This window comes from Chionomys nivalis, chromosome 1, assembly GCF_950005125.1.
Source record: "Chionomys nivalis chromosome 1, mChiNiv1.1, whole genome shotgun sequence".
NCBI classification, from domain to species: Eukaryota; Metazoa; Chordata; class Mammalia; order Rodentia; family Cricetidae; genus Chionomys; species Chionomys nivalis.
In genome coordinates, this window is record NC_080086.1 from 118,317,395 (window position 1) to 118,338,847 (window position 21,453).

Here is a 21,453-nt window from a genome sequence, read left to right on the forward strand (position 1 = left end):
AGACAATCCTGAAGCCATTTCTGACAACTCTGAATCCTCTCAGCCTCTGTGCCATAGTGCTTCCCCTCCTCCCCTGGGCACCAAGGACTTAACAGCTACACTCGCATGTACTCAGTTCCTGAACAATTACCCATATACATATGTTTTGATTCGGTCCCCTGGGAAACGGGGTCAAAATGACCTCTTACCTCATCTGATCTGGCAACAGCTCTCCAGCCAATTATTGATGATAGCCCTTTTGAATAAGCCAATCACAACCCCCCTTGCTTCTGTGGCCTTCTCCTTTAAAAGTAGCCTGTGCCATCTATTTGGGGTCCCTCAGCTTCCCGAATGCTGGGGGACCCTGTCATGACAGAATTAATAAAATCCTCATGCTTTTGCATCGGCTGTGGTGTATGAAGTGATCTCTGGGGGCGACTCCTCCCCAGTGTTTGGTCGCTGGAGTCCAACATTAGTTTCTACTGACTCAAGACTAAAACCGTGCCAGGCGGTGGTGGCGCACGCCTTTAATCCCAGCACTCGGGAGGCAGAGGCAGGCGGACCTCTGTGAGTTCGAGACCAGCCTGGTCTACAAAAGCTAGTTCCAGGACAGGCTCCAAAACCACAGAGAAACCCTGTCTCGAAAAACAAAACAAAACAAAAAAAGACTAAAACCGTCATCCCAGAAGATCTAAGGCCTGGAAGAGCACCACCTCCCGCCGCGCCCTGCTGTAACTTGCCTACTTGATGTTTAACCAATACATTGGGAAAATGCTTTGATTTATAACTTTTTTTGTTCTGTTACTATGAAACTTCCTGGGGGCCATTAAAAAGGCTCTGGGTAAAGTTTCTTGCACCAAACCTGATGACCTGAATTCCATCCCTAGACCTGGTATGGGGTACCCACCAGAGACTACTTGACATGGGTTTAAGCCAATAGAAAGTCTGTATTAGCTAAGTGTTGACTACACTGGGTATTCAGGAGCCCAGTGTAGCTGAGCCTTTCTCAGTGTGAGCTTTTAAGCACAAAAACCGTGTCCTGGCTTGACATGCTTCAGTTAACAAGAGCAGTTAGGAAGAAGTGGAACTACAGAAGCCAAAAAGCAGGTTAGTACATTTAGAGATTTTCCCAGAACTCCAGACTTGGATGGATTAGGTCTTTGTTTTTGTTTTGGCAGGTGGTACTGTCTACCTGCTGAATTCTATGGCCTGACTCCTTACTAGGTTCTGTGTAGCTCAGGATGACCTCAAGCTCGGTATATAGCGGAGAATGATGGTGGAGTTTTGATCCTTCTTCCTCCACCATCCTAGCAGTGGGATTACAGGCATGAGCTGCCGTGCCTGGCCCTTTCCCAGTGTGTTTCTGACAGCCGGCTGAATTTAGACACTACTAGGCCCCATATACATTGGAAAACGCAGAAGCGAAGATGATCTAACTGCAGACTACCTCCCCAGCCACATTTCCTGGAGCTTGACAAGCTTGCCTCTTTCCCCAACCCCCATCCGAGACCATGAGCTTAGCTTCCCCTGCAACTAGAAACTCCTAGACACACTTGACGTGCTCTAGAGCCATCGTCCTCTCCTGCTCTCCTGGCCTTTCTTATGGAAGCTTCTGGTCATCATGAATCCTCAGTCCAAATGCCTTCACAGGAAGGCCTACTCCGTTTAGTCTTCTAGTCTTCTTTCCTTCTTTCTTTTTTTTTTTTTAATTTTTTTAAGACAGGGTTTCTCTGTGTAGCTTTGCAACCTGTCATGGAGCTTGCTCTGTAGATCAGGCTGGCCTCGAACTCACAGAGTCTGCCTGTCTCTGCCTCCCACTTATTGAGATTAAAGTTGCTGTTTTTTTGTTTTGTTTTGTTTTGGGTTTTTTGTTTGTTTGTTTGTTTGTTTTTGGGAGGGGGGATTTTCGAGACAGGGTTTCTCCGTAGTTTTTGGTTCCTGTCCTGGAACTAGCTCTTGTAGACCAGGCTGGCCTCGAACTCACAGAGATCCGCCTGCCTCTGCCTCCCGAGTGCTGGGATTAAAGGCATGCGCCACCACCGCCCGGCACAGATCCTTGCTTTTGCTTTGTGCTAGTGTTTGGTTTTTGAGGGGAGGTCTCACTAGGTGGACCTGGAGTTTACCGTGTATACCAAAGGGGCTGTAACTTCACAGGGATCGTCTTGTTCTATATCACAAATGCTACCTGTCTATGTCACCAGGCCCCACATGCCATTAAGTAGTTGAGAAGAAACAGGCCAGATATAGCTCAGAGATGGTGCGCCTGACTAACACATGCAAGGCCTGAGTCCAATCCCAGAAGGCTAGTTCTGTGAAACAGTTTGGAACTCAGTATGAAGGTTAAGAAATGGAGATTGTTGACCTGCTATCTAGGTTTAGATGGCAGGTAACTAAGGCAAAGGATAGAGTCCTCCAAAGGGATAAACAAATCCTGGAAACGTTAGTATTCAGAATTGGTAAGAGCAGAAAATAGCCAGGAGACACCAAAGATAGATAACATATATATATATATACATATAGACAACATTCTGGGTGGGGAATGTGGCAGATATCACCATGGGAGGCCTTGCAGAGGATGTACTGGCCATGCATAAAGACACGTGGACCTTAGCCTTAGCTTTGGAATAGAAAGCAACGGGTTAAATAATGTAAAAAAATAAATAAATAAATTTATGACCTGGCAATGCTGAAGCATGCACGGGCAGCCTGTATATGGCGGTTCTATTGAACTTGTTCTTACTGGGTTCGTCGTTGATGAGGACGACTGATCAATTCTCTTCCTCAAGAGGACGCCAGATCTTGTTACAGACATTTGTGAGCCAGCATGTGGTTGCTGGGAATGAACTCAGGAAGAGCAATCAGTGCTGAGCCATATTGTTAAATAATGTACCAATTCCAAATTCGCCCTTTTGGCCAGGTTTGCGCAAGTAAACATGGAGCTATGTCAGCAGAGGGCACTAGAGAGGCTCAGCAAGGGAAAAAGGGCTGTTTCTTGTTCAGATAAGATGCCCTGCTGCAGGTCCATCATCCAGCTCCTACCGGTGGCTTCTCTAGCTCTCACAGCCAGCAGCTTCTCCAACACACCTGCTGGTGCAATTTTATAGAATGCCATTTAATTAATTAATTTATTATTATTATTATTATTATTATTATTATTATTATTATTATTTTAGAAAGGGTCGATGAAGAGAGGTAGCTCTAAACTCTCAGGGATCCATGTGCCTGTTTCCCAAAGCTGGGATCAAAGCAGGACCATGCCTGAAGGCTGCCTGTGGCTTTCAAAGTGGGACACTTCCTGTAGCTTTCTCCCAGTACTTCAGCGGGTACCACTGGCTCTGCGGTTGCCGCTGAACCGCTGCAGTTGTGTTCCCAAAAGCTTTGCTTGTTTTCTATCATTTTCACATGCTAAGTAGCAGTATTCTGATCTTTTTCTCCGAAGCACTGAAAAGCACGAGTTTTAGTCACTTTTCCCATTGCTATAAGAAAAAGACCCAACAAAGCATCTTACAGAAGGAAAGGTCCACTTTGGCTCAAGTCCATCACGGTGATGGTAACCAGAGTGATCAGCAGTGATCACTGCTGCAGCCTGGCTCATTTTCTGTGTGCACACATTCAAGTGCAGATTGAACCCAGGGCCTCTCACATGCTAAGCATCTACCATCACTGAACCAGATACCTCAGCTCTAGGAATGTAACCGATGGTCAGGGTCTCACTGTGTAGCCAGGAACTCTGTATGTGTCTGCATAGCCTGAGCTGGCCTCAAAACCACAATCATGCCTTAGTCTCCCAAGTGTTGAGATTTAGGCATGAGCCACAACACATCACCAGAGTTCATGTTTTGATTTTTTTTTTTTTTTTTTTTTGGTTTTTTGAGACAGGGTTTCTCTGTGGCTTTGGAGCCTGTCCTGGAACTAGCTCTTGTAGACCAGGCTGGTCTCGAACTCACAGAGATCCACCTGCCTCTGCCTCCCAAGTGCTGGGATTAAAGGCGTGCGCCACCACCGCCTGGCTCATGTTTTGATTTTTATTTCTTTCACATAGGGTCTCAGATAGCCAAGGCCAGTCAGTCCCTAACTGGGTATGTAGCAGGATACCCCGCAAACCCTAATCCTCTAGGATCTACCTCCCAAGAGCAAGAATTAGAGGTTTGTGCCACTTGGCATAGAGAATTTTAAATTTTATTATCTAATATATGCATGTGCTAGGAAATTTGATTCAAACAAACTTAGAACTCAGTTTTAAAATGTTTTATTTCATTAAAAAAAGTTTATTATGTACAAGACCCAGGTATGTAGAAAGGCAGCTTAAATCAGAAGAGACTGGTATATATATATTCTCCCGTGGAATGCCTGTGACACACACTCTCAATATTAAGCATAAATTATTTTAACTATGCAGGCTAAGTTCTGAGCTCCACACTGGCCTGCATATATAAGACACCTGTCTAATTTCAAGATTGGTAATGCCAATGTCAAGCTGCTTATATTTATGAGTATAAATTTCACTATTACAAAGATGTGATGTTAACTAACAGGACAGTAACCCTTTAAAGGTCTTCATCTTGTCCCATTTTTGAACATTTGCAATCTGAGTTCTTTTGCCAGTTCTCCTTCTGGAAGTTCCATTCTCAAAGCAGAGCAGTTAGGCATTGAGTTCTCTATGGATCTCACCCATCTCCTTTATCTGCAACAGAAAGGGAGGAGCATGCAAGAAAATTTAAGTAACTTTTAATTCTCCATTCAGAAAAGTTTTGTTTGTCACCCCGCTCCCTCCATGGTTTCCCTCTGTAGACCTAGACCTGGCTGTCCTGGAATTTGCTCTGTAGATCAGGCTGGCCTCGAACTCAGATATCCACTTGCCTCTGCCTTCCAAATTAAAGGCGTGGGACACCACCGCCCATTTTTTTTAAGTACTAGGAAGAGGTGGTGACTACTGCAAGACAGACATTCAGCACATCCCGTTCTCCGCTTACCTCAGCCTTCTCATATTTTGCTGATTTCTTCCTTGTAGTAATTATCTGAAAGAAAAACATTTAGTGCTTTAGAAACTATTACTCAGACAAAAGTGGCCAAAATGAACATCTGTGCTTTGATCCCATGTAAGCACATGTGTACAAGTTTGAGGCAGGGTGTCTAAAAACTGATCATACAGATGACAAGCTATATCAATACCATTTCTGGAGCAAAAGCTTTTAACTGAGCGCAGATAAAATGTCTCATGTAAGCATTCACCTAACCATTCTCCAGATAATGAACACTCAGGTTGCTTTCTAGATTGTTACAGATAACATAAATATATAACCCTGAATGTGCTTCTTGGTTTTTGGTTGGCTGCTTGGTTCTTCTGAAACAGGGTCTCATTATGTAGCCCTGGCTAGCCTAGAACTCACTATGGAGACCAGGATGACCTCAAACTCTGATGCCTCCTCGAGCGAGCGCTGAGATTGAAAGTGTGTGCTACCACACTCAGTGAAGTTTCTTTATTGAACTTCTACTTTGGTTTCCATTTCTGTTTGTTCTGTGTGTTTATTTGCCAACTGAGTTCCTCTTCTTTAAACCATCTATCCCTACCTATTACCAATTTTTAATGAAAGGGAGGAGGTTGTTGTTTTAAGACAAGGCTGTAAAACATAGCCTAGAACCTTGACCCCATAATCCTCCTGTCTCAGCCCCCTTGCTGGAATTATAGGTATATGCCACATGTCTAGCTTTGTTGCATTTATTTCCACTCTGTGTGTGGAGGAGGAAGAACAACCCGTCAGGAGTCAGTTCTCCTTGGCCACCTTGTGAGATGAGGATTAAACTGTGCCTGAGCACAAGCCCTCTGCCACTGCCAGCCCGGTTGCCATTTCTGTAGGTTTCCTCATCAACTTGTAAGAATTCTTTACGTGTTGTGCATATATCCATTTTACTTTATGCGTCATAAATATTTTCCTGGCTTATTTCTATTTTTGTTGTGGTTTTTTTGAGACAGGGTTCCTTGTGTAGCTCTGACTGTCCTGGAGTTTAGAGATCTACCTGCCTCGGTCTCCAGAGTACCACCATGTGTGCCACCATGGCCAGCTATTTCTACCTTTTTACTTTTCAATATCTTTACCATGAAAATGTGATTTTTTTTTCCTTTTGGTAGATGCCTAAACCAACTTCACTCTCAAATCCTCCTACCTCAGCCTCCTGAGGATCAGGACTTTAGGCATGAGCCACTAAGCCCAGCCCAAGACGTTAAAATATTTAATTTTAGTTGAGCATAGAGAAACATTCCTACAGTCCCAGGAAAGTGGGATGATCAACCAAACCTAGGAATTCAACGCCAACCTAGATTCTCAGCATTAATCTGGGCCTCCATATGAACTCACATACAAGGGCATGGGCATTTGCACACAAATGTCACACCACACGTTAACACATACACCCAAGTATACCACACACATACAAATAAGAAAATAACATAAATAAGCAAACACATAAATAAAGGTATTTCTCCCCTTGTAGCCCTTTTTGTTAAATCTCTGTTTGCAGTGCTAGAAAACAAACAAACACTGAAATAAAAATACACAAAGTAAAAGGTAGGTCTGTTATGAGTCACATCTGTAATTCCAGCACTTGGAAAGCTGAGGCTTAAGATTAGAGTTTGAGGCTGACCAGGGCTAGAGTTTGAAAAAGAAAAGGCGGATGCGAGGTTTGAATGAGGACGGCTCCTAGAGGCTCACGCTTGAATGTGTGTCCAAAGTTGGTGGAGCTGGCTGGCTGGGAAGGATTAGTGTGCCCTTGTAAAAGGAGGTGTCACTGCGCTTTGACGGTCCGGAAGCGCACACCATCTCTCTGCCCTGTGACTGTGAAGCAGACTAAGTTCTCAGCTACGCCTGCCTGCTTGCCTGCTGCAGCCACACTCCCCACCATGATGGTCATGGACTTTAGCTTTCTGGAACTCTGAGCAGGAGCACCCAATATACTCTATTTTGTGAGTTGCCTTGGTCGTGTATTTTGTCCCGTCGATAGAAAAGGAAAAAGACAGCTGGAGGTGCTGAGATAGCTCAGTAGTAAAGCACTTGCCTACCATATGAGGCCCTAAAATCTAATTCTCAAATATGTATTAGTATATCCTTTTATGGATTTTAAGTTTCTTGCATTACATGGTTTCTTTTACTGCAAAATATCAACATTCCTTCTACTAATTTAATGTTATCTTTTCCATTCTATCAGTAATTCATCTGGAATTCACGTTTGAACAGAAGTGCATTGCCCAACTCTTTTCATGTTCCCATGCCCTCACATGCCTGTCCATACATGTGGGTAACATAGGCAGCCCCAGAGGGTAAAATAGAAATTCAATGTTTCTTTTTATCAGATGGGAACAAGTGTGGTAACAATACTGAACTAAAATCAAGTAGCCATTCACCTTCAAATCTTGCTTTTTCTTTAAAAAAAAAAAAAAGATTAATTTATTTATTATGTATGCAGTCTTCTGCCTTTAGGCTAGAAGAGGGAGCCAGATCTCATTACCAATGGCTGTGAGTCACCAAACTCAGGACCTCTCGTAGCAAGTGAGTGCTCTTAAGCACGGAGTCATCTCTCCAGCCCCTCTTTTTCTTTATCTGGGGGCAGTGGAGCTTCGAGACAGGGTTTCTCTGTGTAACACACCTGGCTGTCCTGAAACTTATTTGTAGACCAGGCTAGCCTCAAACTTGTCTCTGCCTCCCAAGTACTGGAATTACAGGTGTGCTCCACCACTGGCCAGTGGCAGTGGGGCTTTTTAAGATAAGATCTTGCTATGTAACTCTGGCTGGCCTTAATGCTCTCCCCCACCTGGGATTTTTACTTATTTTATTCTACGTACTTGTGTGCGTGGTACCTAGTACCTTTAGTACCTGGTACCTACAAAGGCTAGAAGGTATCAGTCAGATCCTTTGAAACTGAGTTACAGATGGTTGTGAACTCTCATTTGGGTTCTGGGAACTGAATTCAGGTCATCTTCAAGAACAAGTGCTCTTAACCACTGATCCATCATCTCTCCAGGCTCTGGCCTTAAAGTCTTGGTCCTCCTGCCTCAGCTTCTCAAGGACTTGTAACACACAACTATGTCATCATACCCCACCCAGATTGATTTCTGAATTCTGATATATTGATGAGAACACCTGATGCCAAGCACTCTTAAAGCCCTGGGATAAAGCTCCTTCTCTGGACCCCTAATACTCCTGCTTTCACCTCCCAATGCTGGGATTATGGCCTCGTACCCAATGCAGATTTGCTATTTATTTAGAATCACTGCTACATGTATTACTCTTGATCTTTGTGTTGTTTTGGGGTCAAGCGTAGCTCAGTGGTATAGTGATAGCCCGGAATACTTGCAGCCTGAGCTCAGCACTCCAGCACCACCAAAACCAAAAACCAGTGTTGTGTTGCCCGGCTCTGAACATTGGGGAGTTCTCTACTGTGTTCTGGCAGGAGCGCCCAATTCCTTGCAGAGTACTCAAGGCTATGTGGTGTTTGGAGGCCCTGGAACTAGGCTATGAGGTGGTTTATTCTTATGAGTAATCCTTTTTGACTATAGAAGATGGCTATTGTGTAAAAAAAAGAACCAGAAATGCAGAACAGTCCTTCACTAACATTTTCAAACATGGATAGTTTTTTTTTTCCTTTTTGGTTTTCTGAGACAGGGTTTCTCTGTTCTGCCTGTCCTAGAACTCGCTCTATAGACCAGTCTGTAGATCTCTGTAGATCACAGAGGTCCGCCTGTCTCTCCTCCCTAATGCTGGGATTAAAGGCATGAATGGCGCTGCCCAGCAAACATGACTGTAGTTCTTGGCGATCACCCGTAAGAACAACCCTTCAGCGAGCCCTGACTGGTTCTGTACTCACCAGCACAACTACCCCCGCGATGATTGCTAATGCCACCACCACAATGACAGCGATGATGCCAGCCGTGAGACCTTGCATTGAGAACTCGGGGGCCTTTTCATCAACATAGTAAATCTGGGTCTGGCCAGGGTCCAGATCAAGCTGTTCTCCATTGACTCTCAGGTCCATTTTCTTAGAAGAATGGAACAAGGATTCCCCTTTTACCTAAAACAGAGGAAACAATGGAAAACGTTTACAAGAAGCAGCCGTGGGCACCGATAATCACATGACAGTTATGTGCCAGAGGAAAACTGCTAAGAAGCTTTCCAGTTTTAAGGAGACCCCCGGAGCCGTGAAATGCTGAAGCACTTACTTCTTTACTGCACGAGTGTCATACACTAAAGTGGAAACGAAGCCTGGTCCCACCCTCCACGCTAGAACATAGCAACAACGCTCCTTCTTCTGTCGCTTCACCTCCCATGCCCACGCATTCTAAAGTAAACCTCAAAGAAATATGTGACTGTAATGACTCGCACTATGGTATTATGTCCTTCATTTGTAATCCTAAGTCTTAGGAGGCTGAAGCAGGAGGTCTACCCTCTACCATGAATTCTAGGTTGACCTGGGCTGCTGTAAGATTCTGTCTCACACACAGGAACAATAAGAAAACCTACAATATGGGCCGGGCGATGGTGGCGCACGCCTTTAATCCCAGCACTCGGGAGGCAGAGGCAGGCGGATCTCTGTGAGTTCGAGACCAGCCTGGTCTACAGAGCTAGTTCCAGGACAGGCTCCAAAGCCACAGAGAAACCCTGTCTCGAAAAATCAAAAAAAAAAAAAAAAAAAAAAGAAAAAAAAAAAAAGAAAAAGAAAACCCACAATAAATAAAAACGTATGCTTATAAATAGTTGGCCTTGAACTTAGTCCTTCTGCCTCAACCTCCAGAGTATTATGATTCTAAGTGCCAGGATATAGTGTGTACTGTCACCTCTGGCTTTTACATAAATGTTTTTAAAGAGGAGACTGACATCTTCCTTATCACTGCTGTTCCTAACAAACAACTAGGATGCCACCCTCCCAGATTGGCTCTGAGCTCCTGACACCTCCCAAACTGGCTCTGAGCTCTGGCTGGACTCCCCAGTCCCTAGGAGAGTTATAAAAGGGTTCTCTCTGGCTCTTGAGTCGGCCTGCTCCCCATGCTGTGACATCCAGGGTAGATCTCTATCCTTTTATCTTATATTTGCTTTAGGTTTATTTTTATTCTTTTTTTTTTTTTTGGGGGGGGGGTGTTTCGAGACAGGGTTTCTCTGTGGTTTTGGAGCCTGTCCTGGAACTAGCTCTTGTAGACCAGGCTGGTCTCGAACTCACAGAGATCCGCCTGCCTCTGCCTCCCAAGTGCTGGGATTAAAGGCGTGCGCCACCACCGCCCGGCTTTTATTCTTAATTTAATTTCAGTTGACAGCTGCCTGATATGCTTGCTGGGGATCAAATGCAGGTCCTCTGAAGAACAGTGCATGCTCTTAACTGCTAAGCCATCTCTCCAGCCCCACCTAACACCTAATGTTTTTACAAAGTGGCTTCCGGAATGATGCACTGTCCCTCCTAACACTCCTACCTCATAGCCCAGTCACAGCTCCCATGATTGCATGGTCCCTCACCTGTAAAGCTCATTTCTGAAGAGCAAATTTCACATCACCTCCTTTCACAAACGGCTACTTCTCTTTATTCTTTAATAGGGCCCAGTACTTAGGACACGAAAGCGGGAGGATCAGGAGTCCAAAGCCAGCTACACAGAGCTCAGCAGCCTGGACTGTATGAGAGCCTGTCTCAAAAAGGAACAAACACCAGACATGGCGTGTGTGTCGGGAGCAGAGGCCAGCAGATCTGTGACTACAAGGACAGCCTAGTCTATATACGCCTTTAGTTTCAGGACACCCAGGGCTAGAGAGAGGCCTGTCTCAAAATAAACAAACAAACAAACAAGGGCTGGAGAGATGGCTCAGCGATTAAGAGCACTGGCTGCTCTTCCAGAGATCCTGAGTTCAATTCCCAGCAACCACATGGTGTGACTCACAACCATCTGTAATGAGATCTGGTGCCCTCTTCTGGCCTGCAGGCATACATGCAGACAGAACACTGTATATATAATAAAAAAAATAATAAATATTAAAAAACAGCAACAATCAGTCATAAACATAGTTTATACTTACATCTTTTTCAAAATAGTAAGCCACATCAGCTATATCCACATCACCTTGAGTTTTCTGAGAAGAGTTTTGCATCAGATCGATAGTGATAACATTATTCTCATACTGGGGGGAGTAAAATATACAAATTAATACAATTAAAATATATGAAAATTTTGGTCAACAGTCAGAATATTTTTTTTTTTTTTTTTTGGTTTTTCGAGACAGGGTTTCTCTGTGGTTTTGGAGCCTGTCCTGGAACTAGCTCTGTAGACCAGGTTGGTCTCGAACTCACAGAGATTCACCTGCCTCTGCCTCCCAAGTGCTGGGATTAAAGGCGTGCGCCACCACCGCCCGGCCCAGTCAGAATATTTAGAATTTGATCTTCCATAATCTATTCCCACAGGAGCTCTTTTCATTGGTGAATAATTAAATGTATCACTGGTAATTAAAAAATCTTTGAGAGGTCTTCCAATCTATCTTAAGACACTAAAATAGCAATACAAACAATTTTTTAAAAAAAAATATTTATTTACTATGTATACAATATCTGTCTGTGTGTATGCCTGCAGGCCAAAAGAGGGCACCAGACCTCATTACAGATGGTTATGAGCCACCATGTGGTTGCTGGGAATTGAACTCAGGACCTTTGGAAGAGCAGGCAATGCTCTCAATCTCTGAGCCATCTCTCCAGCCCACAAATATTTTTTTAAGAGTTAAGGAAAGAGCCGGGCGGTGGTGGCGCACGCCTTTAATCCCAGCACTCGGGAGGCAGAGGTAGGCGGATCTCTGTGAGTTCGAGGCCAGCCTGGTCTACAAGAGCTAGTACCAGGATAGGCTTCAAAGCTACAGAGAAACCCTGTCTCGAAAACCTAAAAAAAAAAAAAAAAAAAAAAAGAGTTAAGGAAAGGGCTAACTGGGTAGGATGGTTAGCTGTCATTGTCAACTAGAACAAACACTGAGTCACTTGAGAAGACCGTCTCAATGAGGGACTGTCTAGATCAGGTTGACTGTAGGCTAGTCTGTGGGGATTATCTTCATTACGTTAACTGAGGTGGTGTAGCCCACACTGACTGTGGGCTGCAGCCTGGACTGAATGAAAAGAAAGAGAAAGAGGTGGCCAAGGCGTGCATGTATTCATTCTCTCTGCTCTTGACTGTGGACAGGGCTGGCTGCTTATGTTCCTCCTGTACTGACTTCCCCACTGGAGACATGGCTCAGCAGCTAATAGCACTTGTTGTTCTTCCTAGCTACTAACCATCTGTATAACACCACCTCCTTTTCTGAACTCCTGGGATACTGGGCAAACACATGGCGCACATGGTACACATACATACACACATACAGGCACAACATGCACACATGTAAAATAAACCTTTTCTCCCTAACTTGCTTTGTTCAGGACATTTTATCAGAGCAACAGGAAAGCAAGACACTGGGTAAGGACAGGCCATGGCAGTATGTGCTGAGGCAGTCAGTCACAGAGAGGCCCTACGGGATAAGGGCAGCACACGTCAGGCATAGTTGAGACAGTACAGGTTCTCAGGGGCAGTTGAGGCTTTCAGAGTCTATGGAAGGAAGGCAACTTGGGTTCCATATTAAGTGCCCAGGATTTAAACTGTTGCTAAAATCCATTTAGCTACCACTGAAAATCACTGGCTGTCTCAGGGGGTGGAGCACACCTTCAACAGCACTCAGAGGCACAGGCAGGAGGAGCTCTGATTTCCAGGACAGCAAAGGGCTGTTTGGGGAGGGGAAGAGGGAAGGGGGGGAAAATCAGTGGCTGCCATTTATACCCATACCTACCAACTTGCTGCTAAAGCTAACTTATTAACCAAGAAACAAAACCAAACAAACAAACTTACCAGAATATTTTTGATATATGTTGGATTCAGTTTGTATCGAGATGAGAATGTATCCTGAAGTGCACTGCAAATAATTTAAAAGTTTCTTTGGGGTAAAACAATTGTAAAACATAATAGAACCTCTACTTTTTAGGCAGCTAGACAAGAACTGTAAAGGGAGACTCTGCTTTGGTTTCCTGGTCGCCCATACCCGAATAATCACACATTAATTCCAACACTGTTTGGTCAATGGCTCATACATATTTCTAACTAGCTCTTGCACCTTAAATTAATCCATGTCTACTCTTTTGTATTTTACCACAAGGCTTGCAGTTTGTTACCTCTTGCTTCTTGGGCAGCTACATGGTGTCTCCCTGACTCTGCCTACTCTCTCTATACATCTCTGTTCAGTTTTCCCTCCTGGCTTTACTCTGCTAAGCCATTGGCCCAAATAGCTTTATTCCTCAACCAATATTAGCAACACATATACAGAAGGACACCCCACATCAAAGGACTGTTATTATTACTATTATTTTTTTTTTTTAAGAGATGATCTCACTGTGTATCCCTGGCTGACCTGGAACTTGCTATATAGACCAGGCTGGCTTTAAACTCAGAGACCTGATTGTCCCTGCCTCTGGGATGAAAGGTGTGCAACAGTGGCTAGGCTGTATAATTTTAATATCATTTTCCAACTATCATAGCTGTAAGTGGTTTACGCCAGCACCAGCCGTTGATCCTAGAGCTACTGAGTGTCGGTCTGAACTTCACAATGGAGAAATCTGGCAGACACGGCTTGTAAAGGAACAAAGGACATCATGATTTCCTGATATGAGTACTGAGAAAGACACAATGTCACTTACATGGTTTTCTGTCAAGGGGCATCATATGCACTATGTATTTAATTACCGTCCAGGTGCATAAATACACTAATATATATATATATATATATATATATATATATATATATATATGTAAGTACTTACGTCTTCAGACTCTGAAGGTTATAAGGGTTTTCTCTTTCTTTGTGTTTTAGTTCAATGATGATCCAGCTGTAAGACAAAATGGTTGACAGTCTTTTATGCTGTTTTCCAAAGAGGCAAATATTTAAATCCCAAAATAGAAATAGAGCTAACAGAACAAATAAAGTGATGTGGTAAATATACTTCACACATCCTTTACAGAGAACACGGGAAGGCTGGTTTCAAGATACGGTTTCTTTCTCTGTAGCTTTGAGGCCTGTCCTGGAACTGGCTCGGTGGACCAGGCTGGCCTCGAACTCACAGAGATCTGCCTGCCTCTGCCTCACAAATGGGGGAATTAAAGGTGTGTGCCGCCACCATCCAGCAAGTAACACCTTTTCTAATATTGACCTGCTGGTGACAATGACTAGACGTGAGGTCAACTGAAGTCAAGGCTAAGTTGGCCATGCTGGCCCTGTTCCAGAGAAAAGACAAAATGAATGGGCATGGTGGTGCCAGCCGGCACTGTGGAGGCAGAGGCAAGAGATGACCCAGATTTGAGGCAAGCCAAGATTCTAATATGAAACCATACCAGAAAAAGATGGAGGTGGGGGGCGGGGGGAGAAGAGATAGAGAGAGCACAGAAACAGACAGAGAGAAACAATTGACCACAAGGTTCCAAAAGTCGGAAGAAACAAAGTGCAGACTTTGGGCCTGCTGCCTTTCCAGTTGCTTGTCCCTTCCAGTAGTCTTTTTTGCTTAAGCAAGCTTGAGTGGGTTCCGTTTGTTTTCATTGGACTCTTTCCTATCCCCTCAGCATGCTAGGGATTGACCTCCAGCTTTTCTACCACTTCTGTCTCCCGCCCAAACAGCTCATTTTTAAAACACAATAAATGAGTAAATACAGTTTAAGTCATTTATATTCACTTAACACTAACCCAACTTCAAAATGCGGGACAGAGGTTGAACGGCAAACAGCATCAGTACGTTACCATCTCTGTAAAACCTAGAACCACCTATCTACAGAGGGAATTCATAAACCTAGAGCCACAAATCTACAGAGAGAATTCATAAACCGGTTTTGGAAACAACATCAAACTGAAGAATAGCTGCCGTTTCATGTGCATGAGGGAAAACCTTAAAGTCACATCAGGCCAAAGATTATTTCATGCGTCCTTCCATTTTCTCACACTTAATTACTGCCCAAGATAAGCTTCAGGCACCAAATGATTTCCACAAAATAACACGGTTGGTCTGGTGCCAATAAAATTAGCACAATTGGATTAGGGCCAATAAAACTCAACTCAAAACTGGTGGCACCAGTTTTATGAGGAATGGGATAGGACGTTCACATTTATCACTCAATACCCTTTCCCCCTTTCTTGTTATGTTTGAGAGAGGATCTCAGCTCGCCCAGATTAGCCTCAAACTCACTGTGTAGACAAGGCTAGCCCTGAATGCTTCATCCTCCTTGCCCCCACCTCCAGAGCGCAGGGCTTACAGGTGTTTGTGACGAAGCCAGCTTTTCCTAGCTTTTTTTTTTTTTTTTTGAATTCCAAACCACACAATCTTATTTCATATTCAAACCTAGATTTAAGTAAGCAAATGTGAACAGCATGAAAAGAGCAACAAGAAGAAGCACTCACTAGGTCCTCACTCGCTCGGAACACGTTATTTCCGTGTCTTTGTCGGTTCTCCGGACCCCTGCAGTGTTCACGCACCAGCACGTGGCGGTGCCATTGCACTGCTTGGCTTTAAAGAGCCCGTGCTCGTCACAGTCGGGATCGTAGATGCCATCGTTGTTCTGGATCGCCCCCTCAGGTTTCAGCCTCCTCCCAGTCTTGCTGTGAGTCATTTCCGCCTTCATCACCAAACATTTGGATGCCACTGAAAAGAAAACGTAACGTCGAACTGAAAAGTAACTACGATTTCACGTGCACATGGGGAAATGTTTTTAATTTAATGTCATAATCCCAGGCCAAAGATTATTTCACGATCCCTTCCATTTTCCCACACTCAAATTTACTTGCTGGAAATAAGAACCTCGAGTCGGATAATGTCTACAAAATAACACAGCTGGATTAGAGCCAGTAAAACTCAACTCAAGGGCTGGAGAGAAAGCTTAGCATCAAAAGCACTGACTGCTCTTCCAGAGGTCCTGAGTTCAATTCCCAGCAAACACATGGTGGCTCAACCACCTGTAATGAGACCTGGTGCCCTCTTCTGGCCTGCAGGGACATATGCAGGCAGAACACTGTATACATAATAAATAAATCTTTAAAAACAGAACAAAAAACTTTAAGGTGCCTCAATTTAGAAAGTATTATCAAGATTAAACGTCCAGGCAATAAGAATCTTTTACTCACATTTGGAGCACAGGACAGTATTCGATGTGCCAAGGGACGTACACTGGCATTCCCCTCTTTCATTCAAAAAGCAGCTTGTCCCCAGCTTGTAGTTGTCACAGACACAGTCTAGAAAATGAAAAGGTTTAGTTTAAAATGTAGCTACAACCCTCAACTCATTCAGCCAATCATGCCTTTAGGAAGTGGGTCTGGGCCAGATGTGAGCACACCTTCAGTTCAGCACTCGGGAGGCAGAGGCAGAGGGATCTCTGAGTTTGAGGCCAATCTGGTCTACAGAACAAGTTTCAGGACAGCCAGGGCTACACAGAGAAACCCCGTCTCCAAACAAACAAACAGACAAGAGGAGGAGGAAGAGGTGGACCTGGGTCTGGTGAGGAGATGGCTCTCTGTTAACAGTGCCTGCCACCAAGCCTGATGAGCCAAGATCAACCTCTAAGCCCACATGATGGAAACAACAGTTAAACTCTTAGTGCTTGCGTGTCTACACTCCCCAGTCCGTGCCGCTAGAACATCTAACCTGTGTGTTCCCACTTCCACTTTTTTTTGTATGTTGGGTTTTTCGGGGGGAGCAGCATAAATTAAGATTTATTAAGGGGGGGGGGGGCTTGCATGCCTTTAATTCCAGCACTTGGGAAGCAGAGGCAGGCAGATCTCTTTGAGTTCGAGGTCAGCCTGTTCTACAGAGCGAGTTCCAGGGCAGCCTGGGCTACACAGAGAAAGCCTGTCTCGAGAAACAAACAAACAAACAAAAAATATATTAAGGAAATATGACCAAGAACTCTCCAGACTGGGAGGAGCCCCAAGGGAGGAATAATTTGGGGCAGTGCTGAGGATAAAGCCCGGGCCCCACTCGTGCTAACTTAACCCCTCCCAATGTGCTACACCCTTGGCCTGTATTTCATGGCTGTTGAGATAGCCCAGGTCAAACCCAAGAGTCTCTCCTTTAAATGTATTACAATTATTAACTTACTGGGAGCAGGGGCACCCTGTGGTATATTACAGCGGTCAAAGGATAAACTTCTAGAGTTCTTGAGTTCCGGGGATCAAACTCTGGTCTGCAGGCTGATCCACAGCACCTTCATTCACTGTTCCCAAACTAGAGTACCCTCGGACTCCTGAGTGCTAGGAAGGGAAGTTACTACCCATGGACAAGTTTGTTGTTGCTGGATTTCTTTTTACTTTTTAATTATTTTGTTTCTGAGGCAGAGTCTTGCTTACAAAACCCAGGCTAGCCTCAAGCTCACAAGCGTCCTGCTTCAGCCTCCTAAGGACTGGGATCACACCCATGCACCACTACAGCTGGTCATTGTTTCTGACTATGCAGTCCTGGCTGGCCTTCTTCAACAGTTGGTAAGGCCCAGCCATAAACAAAGCTTTAAATACAGTGCTCTAAAGATCTTATCAGCCTTGCTTTTGCAATGCAAGGCTTTTTTTTTTTTTAAGCTAACGTTTACCTATTTACTTTGTGCATTTAGCTATATATTTTGTATGTGCACACACATACACATGCCGCAGTTCAATGTGGAAGTCAGGCTGACTTGGGGAGTCCGTTCTCCCCTTCTACCTGTGGGTCCTGGGGATTTAACTCAGGAGTAACTTTACTCACTGAGCCATTTTAATGGCTCTGTCGTTTAAAAGAAATTTTTTTTTCCTTCCTTCTTCTCTCAGCAACACCCTCCCATTCTGGAAGAGTCTAATTCTACCGCCCAGGCTCGCTACTGCCCTCTGGCCTCAGCTTCCCAAGTGCTGGGCTTAGGACTGAAACTTCCTTTCCAGTGTCTTCCTCCTTTCCTTACACCGGGGTCTACTTGGTCATTTAACTTTTCAGTTCCAAGTCTGAGATCTATGGACCCTCCCTTACCCAGTTTTCTTAAGGAAAGCCTGCCTTGGGGCCCAACAGGTTTCTATTCAATCTTTTTCTTTATTAAACAGGGTCTCCTATAGCCCAGGCTAGACCCCATCACCTTGCCAGGCTAAAGATGACCTTGAACTGCTGATGCTCCTGCTCCCCCTTCTTAAGTGCTAGGGGTTACAGGTACACACCTGGCTGGTGGGTGTTAGGGATCAAGGCCAGGGTCTGCCAAGCCAGTACTCTACAGCCCAGTCCTCAATCTACAATTTAGTCCCAGACTGAAGTTAGAAAAATACTTAAAGTGTAATTAGTGAATACAGGCCACCTCTGTTGGTAGAGAACGAAATCCTTTTCAGGAAACAAAGCTAAGCTAAACTATATTTAACTTAAAAACTAGGAAGAAACCAAAGGAAGACTTCTTTCCAGCGTGCTTTGTTCAATTGTCTCCGTTTCCAGACACCATTTTAGAAATAAATCATAAGTCACGGTCAGCTCTATAGTAAGAACAACTAGGATCAAACGCCATGTCCTTCTCTCTACAGATCGTCCGCTCACAGTTTAAGTACAGTTCGTAAGGAATAAAGAAAGAGAGGGCAACGCGGAAGCTCAGGAGATAAAAGGCCCATGACCAACTGAATTTGGGCCCTAGGACCGACGTGGTGGAAGGAACTGGCTCCCAAGTTGTCTGACTCCATGCGCGCATACACACACACACACACAAATAAAAGACAAAAGGAAGTGGAAAACTTCCTTTATGAATGCTGGATCACGATATAAATCTACTTGTATTCCGAAACCACGAATATGCACAATTTTTAACGAGGGAATTCTTAAGAGTGGAAAGATTTTGGATTTTTAAAAAGATCCTTACAGTTTATATCTATCCTCCCTACAATAAACATGGCATTAGTCATGGTTCTTAGAAAAGGGAAAACACACCTCCGGCAGGTAAGTCCCAGCAGGCCCGCCTCCGACGCGCAGGTGCATAGCGGCCTCTGGGGAGCTACCTGTCCCCTCCCGGGGCCCACATCCGGGGACCGCCGCAAGTACGGGAGGAAGGAGGGAGAACCGGCGGGTCGCAGCGACAAAGGCCCGCGCTTTGGGACCTGGAACCCCAAGTTGGAGCCGCTAGACCCCGGGCCACCGGTGGCCGCACCGTCACCCTGGCCCCAGATCCCAAGTCCCCGCCTGGTACCCCGCAGCTCTGCCTCATCCGAGCGTACGTCCGGCCCGCGCCGTCGGGTCTCGGGGCCACCCGGAGGTCCCCTCCCCATCCCCGGCCCGACAGGACCCCCACACCTCCGCTGCAGGTCCCCGCCTCACAGTACCTTGCTGAGCCGCGGCCAGCGTCGCCGTGACCACCGCGAGCAGGAGCCCGAAGGCTCGGGCCTGGGGGGGCGCCATGCTGCGCGCGGAGCGGCGGGGACAAGCGGGGGCTGCGGCACGGAGCGGCTCCGGGGTCAGACGCGCTGCGCAGCGGCCGAGGGACTGAGCGCACTGGGCGCGCGGCGGGGCGGGGAGCCACCTGCGGACTTGCTGTCCCCGGGCCCCGCCCCGCGGTGAGTCACCCGCCCCACTCCCCGCCTCCCTCCCCAGGTGTGAGCCGCCCGGGCGCTCCAGCGTGGGACGCGAGGCGGGGACAAGCCCGGGTACCCTGGAAGGACCGGATGTCGCGGACGGGATGACGAGACTGGACGTGAAGCCGAAAGAGATACCAAGTCAAACCGAGCGATTCCCGTACCGAAAGACTAATAACGAACACCGCCTTGTCTTTGTGCTACGCCTGGCAGTTTACTTTCCAGGACTTATTCAAACTCTTTTAAAGTTTATGTTATGTGTACGAGTGTTTTGCCCACATGTATGCGCACCATGTGCTTGCCTGGTGCCCGCGGAAGTCAGAAGAGGGCTCAGAATCTCCAGGAACTGGAGTTAAGGATGGCTGCGAGCCACCTTGTGAGTACCTGGAGTGGAACGGGGTCATCTGCCAGAGCAAAAGTGTTCTTAACCGCCTAGCCATCTCTCCAGCCATCTTTTAAGCCCGATACGTTCTAGAAACCAAAGGGCTTCAGTTTTTATTATTATACATTTAAAATTATTTCTTTTATGGTTTGAAATTATGGTAGAATTACGTCATTTCCCCCTTCTTGTCCCTCCCTCGAGCTCTACCATATACCCCTCTGTGCTCTTTTACAGAGTCATGGTTTCCTATACGTATTAAAAAGAACAGTGCTGATAAAACCTTTTTTTTTTCGAAAATTTAGGGAACGTCTTAGAAACAAAGGACAGTTTATTTCGTTGGAAATGAAGTCAAAGACATTTTAAGACTCTTTTTTACAGTCTTAAAATAATTGTAATGACCTGACGATTTTATTAACTATTAAAAGTGCTAATATGTGAACTGAAGATGTGTCTCGGTTCTGAATGCCTAGAATCTTCCACAAGACCTGAGTTTGCTACTCTGCGCCCATATGATGGCTCACAGCCATCTTTAACCTCTTTCCAGGGGACCTGGCTGCCCTTTTCTGACCTCTGCTGGCACTGCATGCAGTTCCCCTCAGGCAAACACATACACCTACCAAAATACATAACTTTTAAAACACGAATATATTTGTGAGATTTCATACCCAAATATAGTCCTAAAATCATTCTCAAAATTCAAATTTCTTTTCTAATAAAGTAAAATTGGAAATGTATAGATTTACTAACTTTTTGTGTGTATGAGTGTTTTTCCTGCAAGGATCTATGTGCATCACCTGTGTGTCCGGTGCCCACAGAGGTCAGAAAACATCAGAGTATGCCGGGCGATGGTGGTGCACGCCTTTAATCCCAGCACTCGGGAGGCAGAGACAGGCGGATCTCTGTGAGTTCGAGACCAGCCTGGTCTACAGAGCAAGTTCCAGGACAGGCTCCAAAGCCACAGAGAAACCCTGTCTGAGAGCAACCATCTCTCTTAGCCACCGAGCCTTCTCATCCCCACCCTGCCCCGCCTCATTTTTTTTTTTTTTTTTTTTTTTGAGATAGGGTCTCTTTGTGTCCTGCCCTGGCTGTCCTTTAGCAACTCCTAGCTATCCTCCTTCCTGGGCCGGCAATCGTTGGCCTCTGCTAGGAGTAACGGCTGTTGTTTTGTTGTTTTCCGGGCAGGAGTATATATAGTCCCGTGGCGGCTTACTGTGCGGCTAAGGATAACCTTCAGCTTTTGATGCTCCTGCATCCGCTTCCCACACAGGTGTACACCATCCTTAGCCTCCTCTGAGCGTTCTTACCTATCTCTTCCAGAATGCCTTAGGGGCAGGCAGGATGGCTCAGTGGATTAAAAACTTGGTGCTAAGGGTCTTGATCGGCTTCATTCTTCTCTGCCAATTAAAGATTTTAAAAGACAGAAAATATCTCGAGAGAGGCGGGAAGGATCAGGGGAAGATCTCAGAC

The 21,453-nt window shown here is 45.3% G+C and overlaps 1 protein-coding gene across 1 annotated transcript; it reads right to left on the reverse strand.

Moving 5' to 3' along the window:
- Nucleotides 1–4,218: 4,218 nt before the first annotated feature.
- On the reverse strand, nucleotides 4,219–19,545 carry Epcam (epithelial cell adhesion molecule). Its single transcript, XM_057781586.1, has 9 exons — nucleotides 19,356–19,545; nucleotides 16,176–16,283; nucleotides 15,456–15,696; nucleotides 13,834–13,899; nucleotides 12,869–12,932; nucleotides 11,028–11,129; nucleotides 8,839–9,042; nucleotides 4,953–4,997; nucleotides 4,219–4,663 (listed from the first exon to the last, which is right to left on the reverse strand). Exons 1-9 carry the CDS (start codon nucleotides 19,429–19,431, stop codon nucleotides 4,622–4,624), a joined length of 948 nt encoding a protein of 315 aa, XP_057637569.1. The 5' UTR covers nucleotides 19,432–19,545; the 3' UTR covers nucleotides 4,219–4,621.
- Nucleotides 19,546–21,453: the final 1,908 nt, after the last annotated feature.

Coding starts and splice junctions, on each gene's coding strand:
- Epcam (XM_057781586.1), bottom strand. CDS start 19,431: ATGGCGCCCCCCCAGGCCCGAGCCTTCGGGCTCCTGCTCGCGGTGGTC. Junction 16,284..19,355: donor GCTGGCCGCGGCTCAGCAAG/GTACTGTGAGGC, acceptor TTCATTTTCTAG/ACTGTGTCTGTGACAACTAC. Junction 13,900..15,455: donor TCCGAGCGAGTGAGGACCTA/GTGAGTGCTTCT, acceptor TTTGTCTTACAG/CTGGATCATCATTGAACTAA.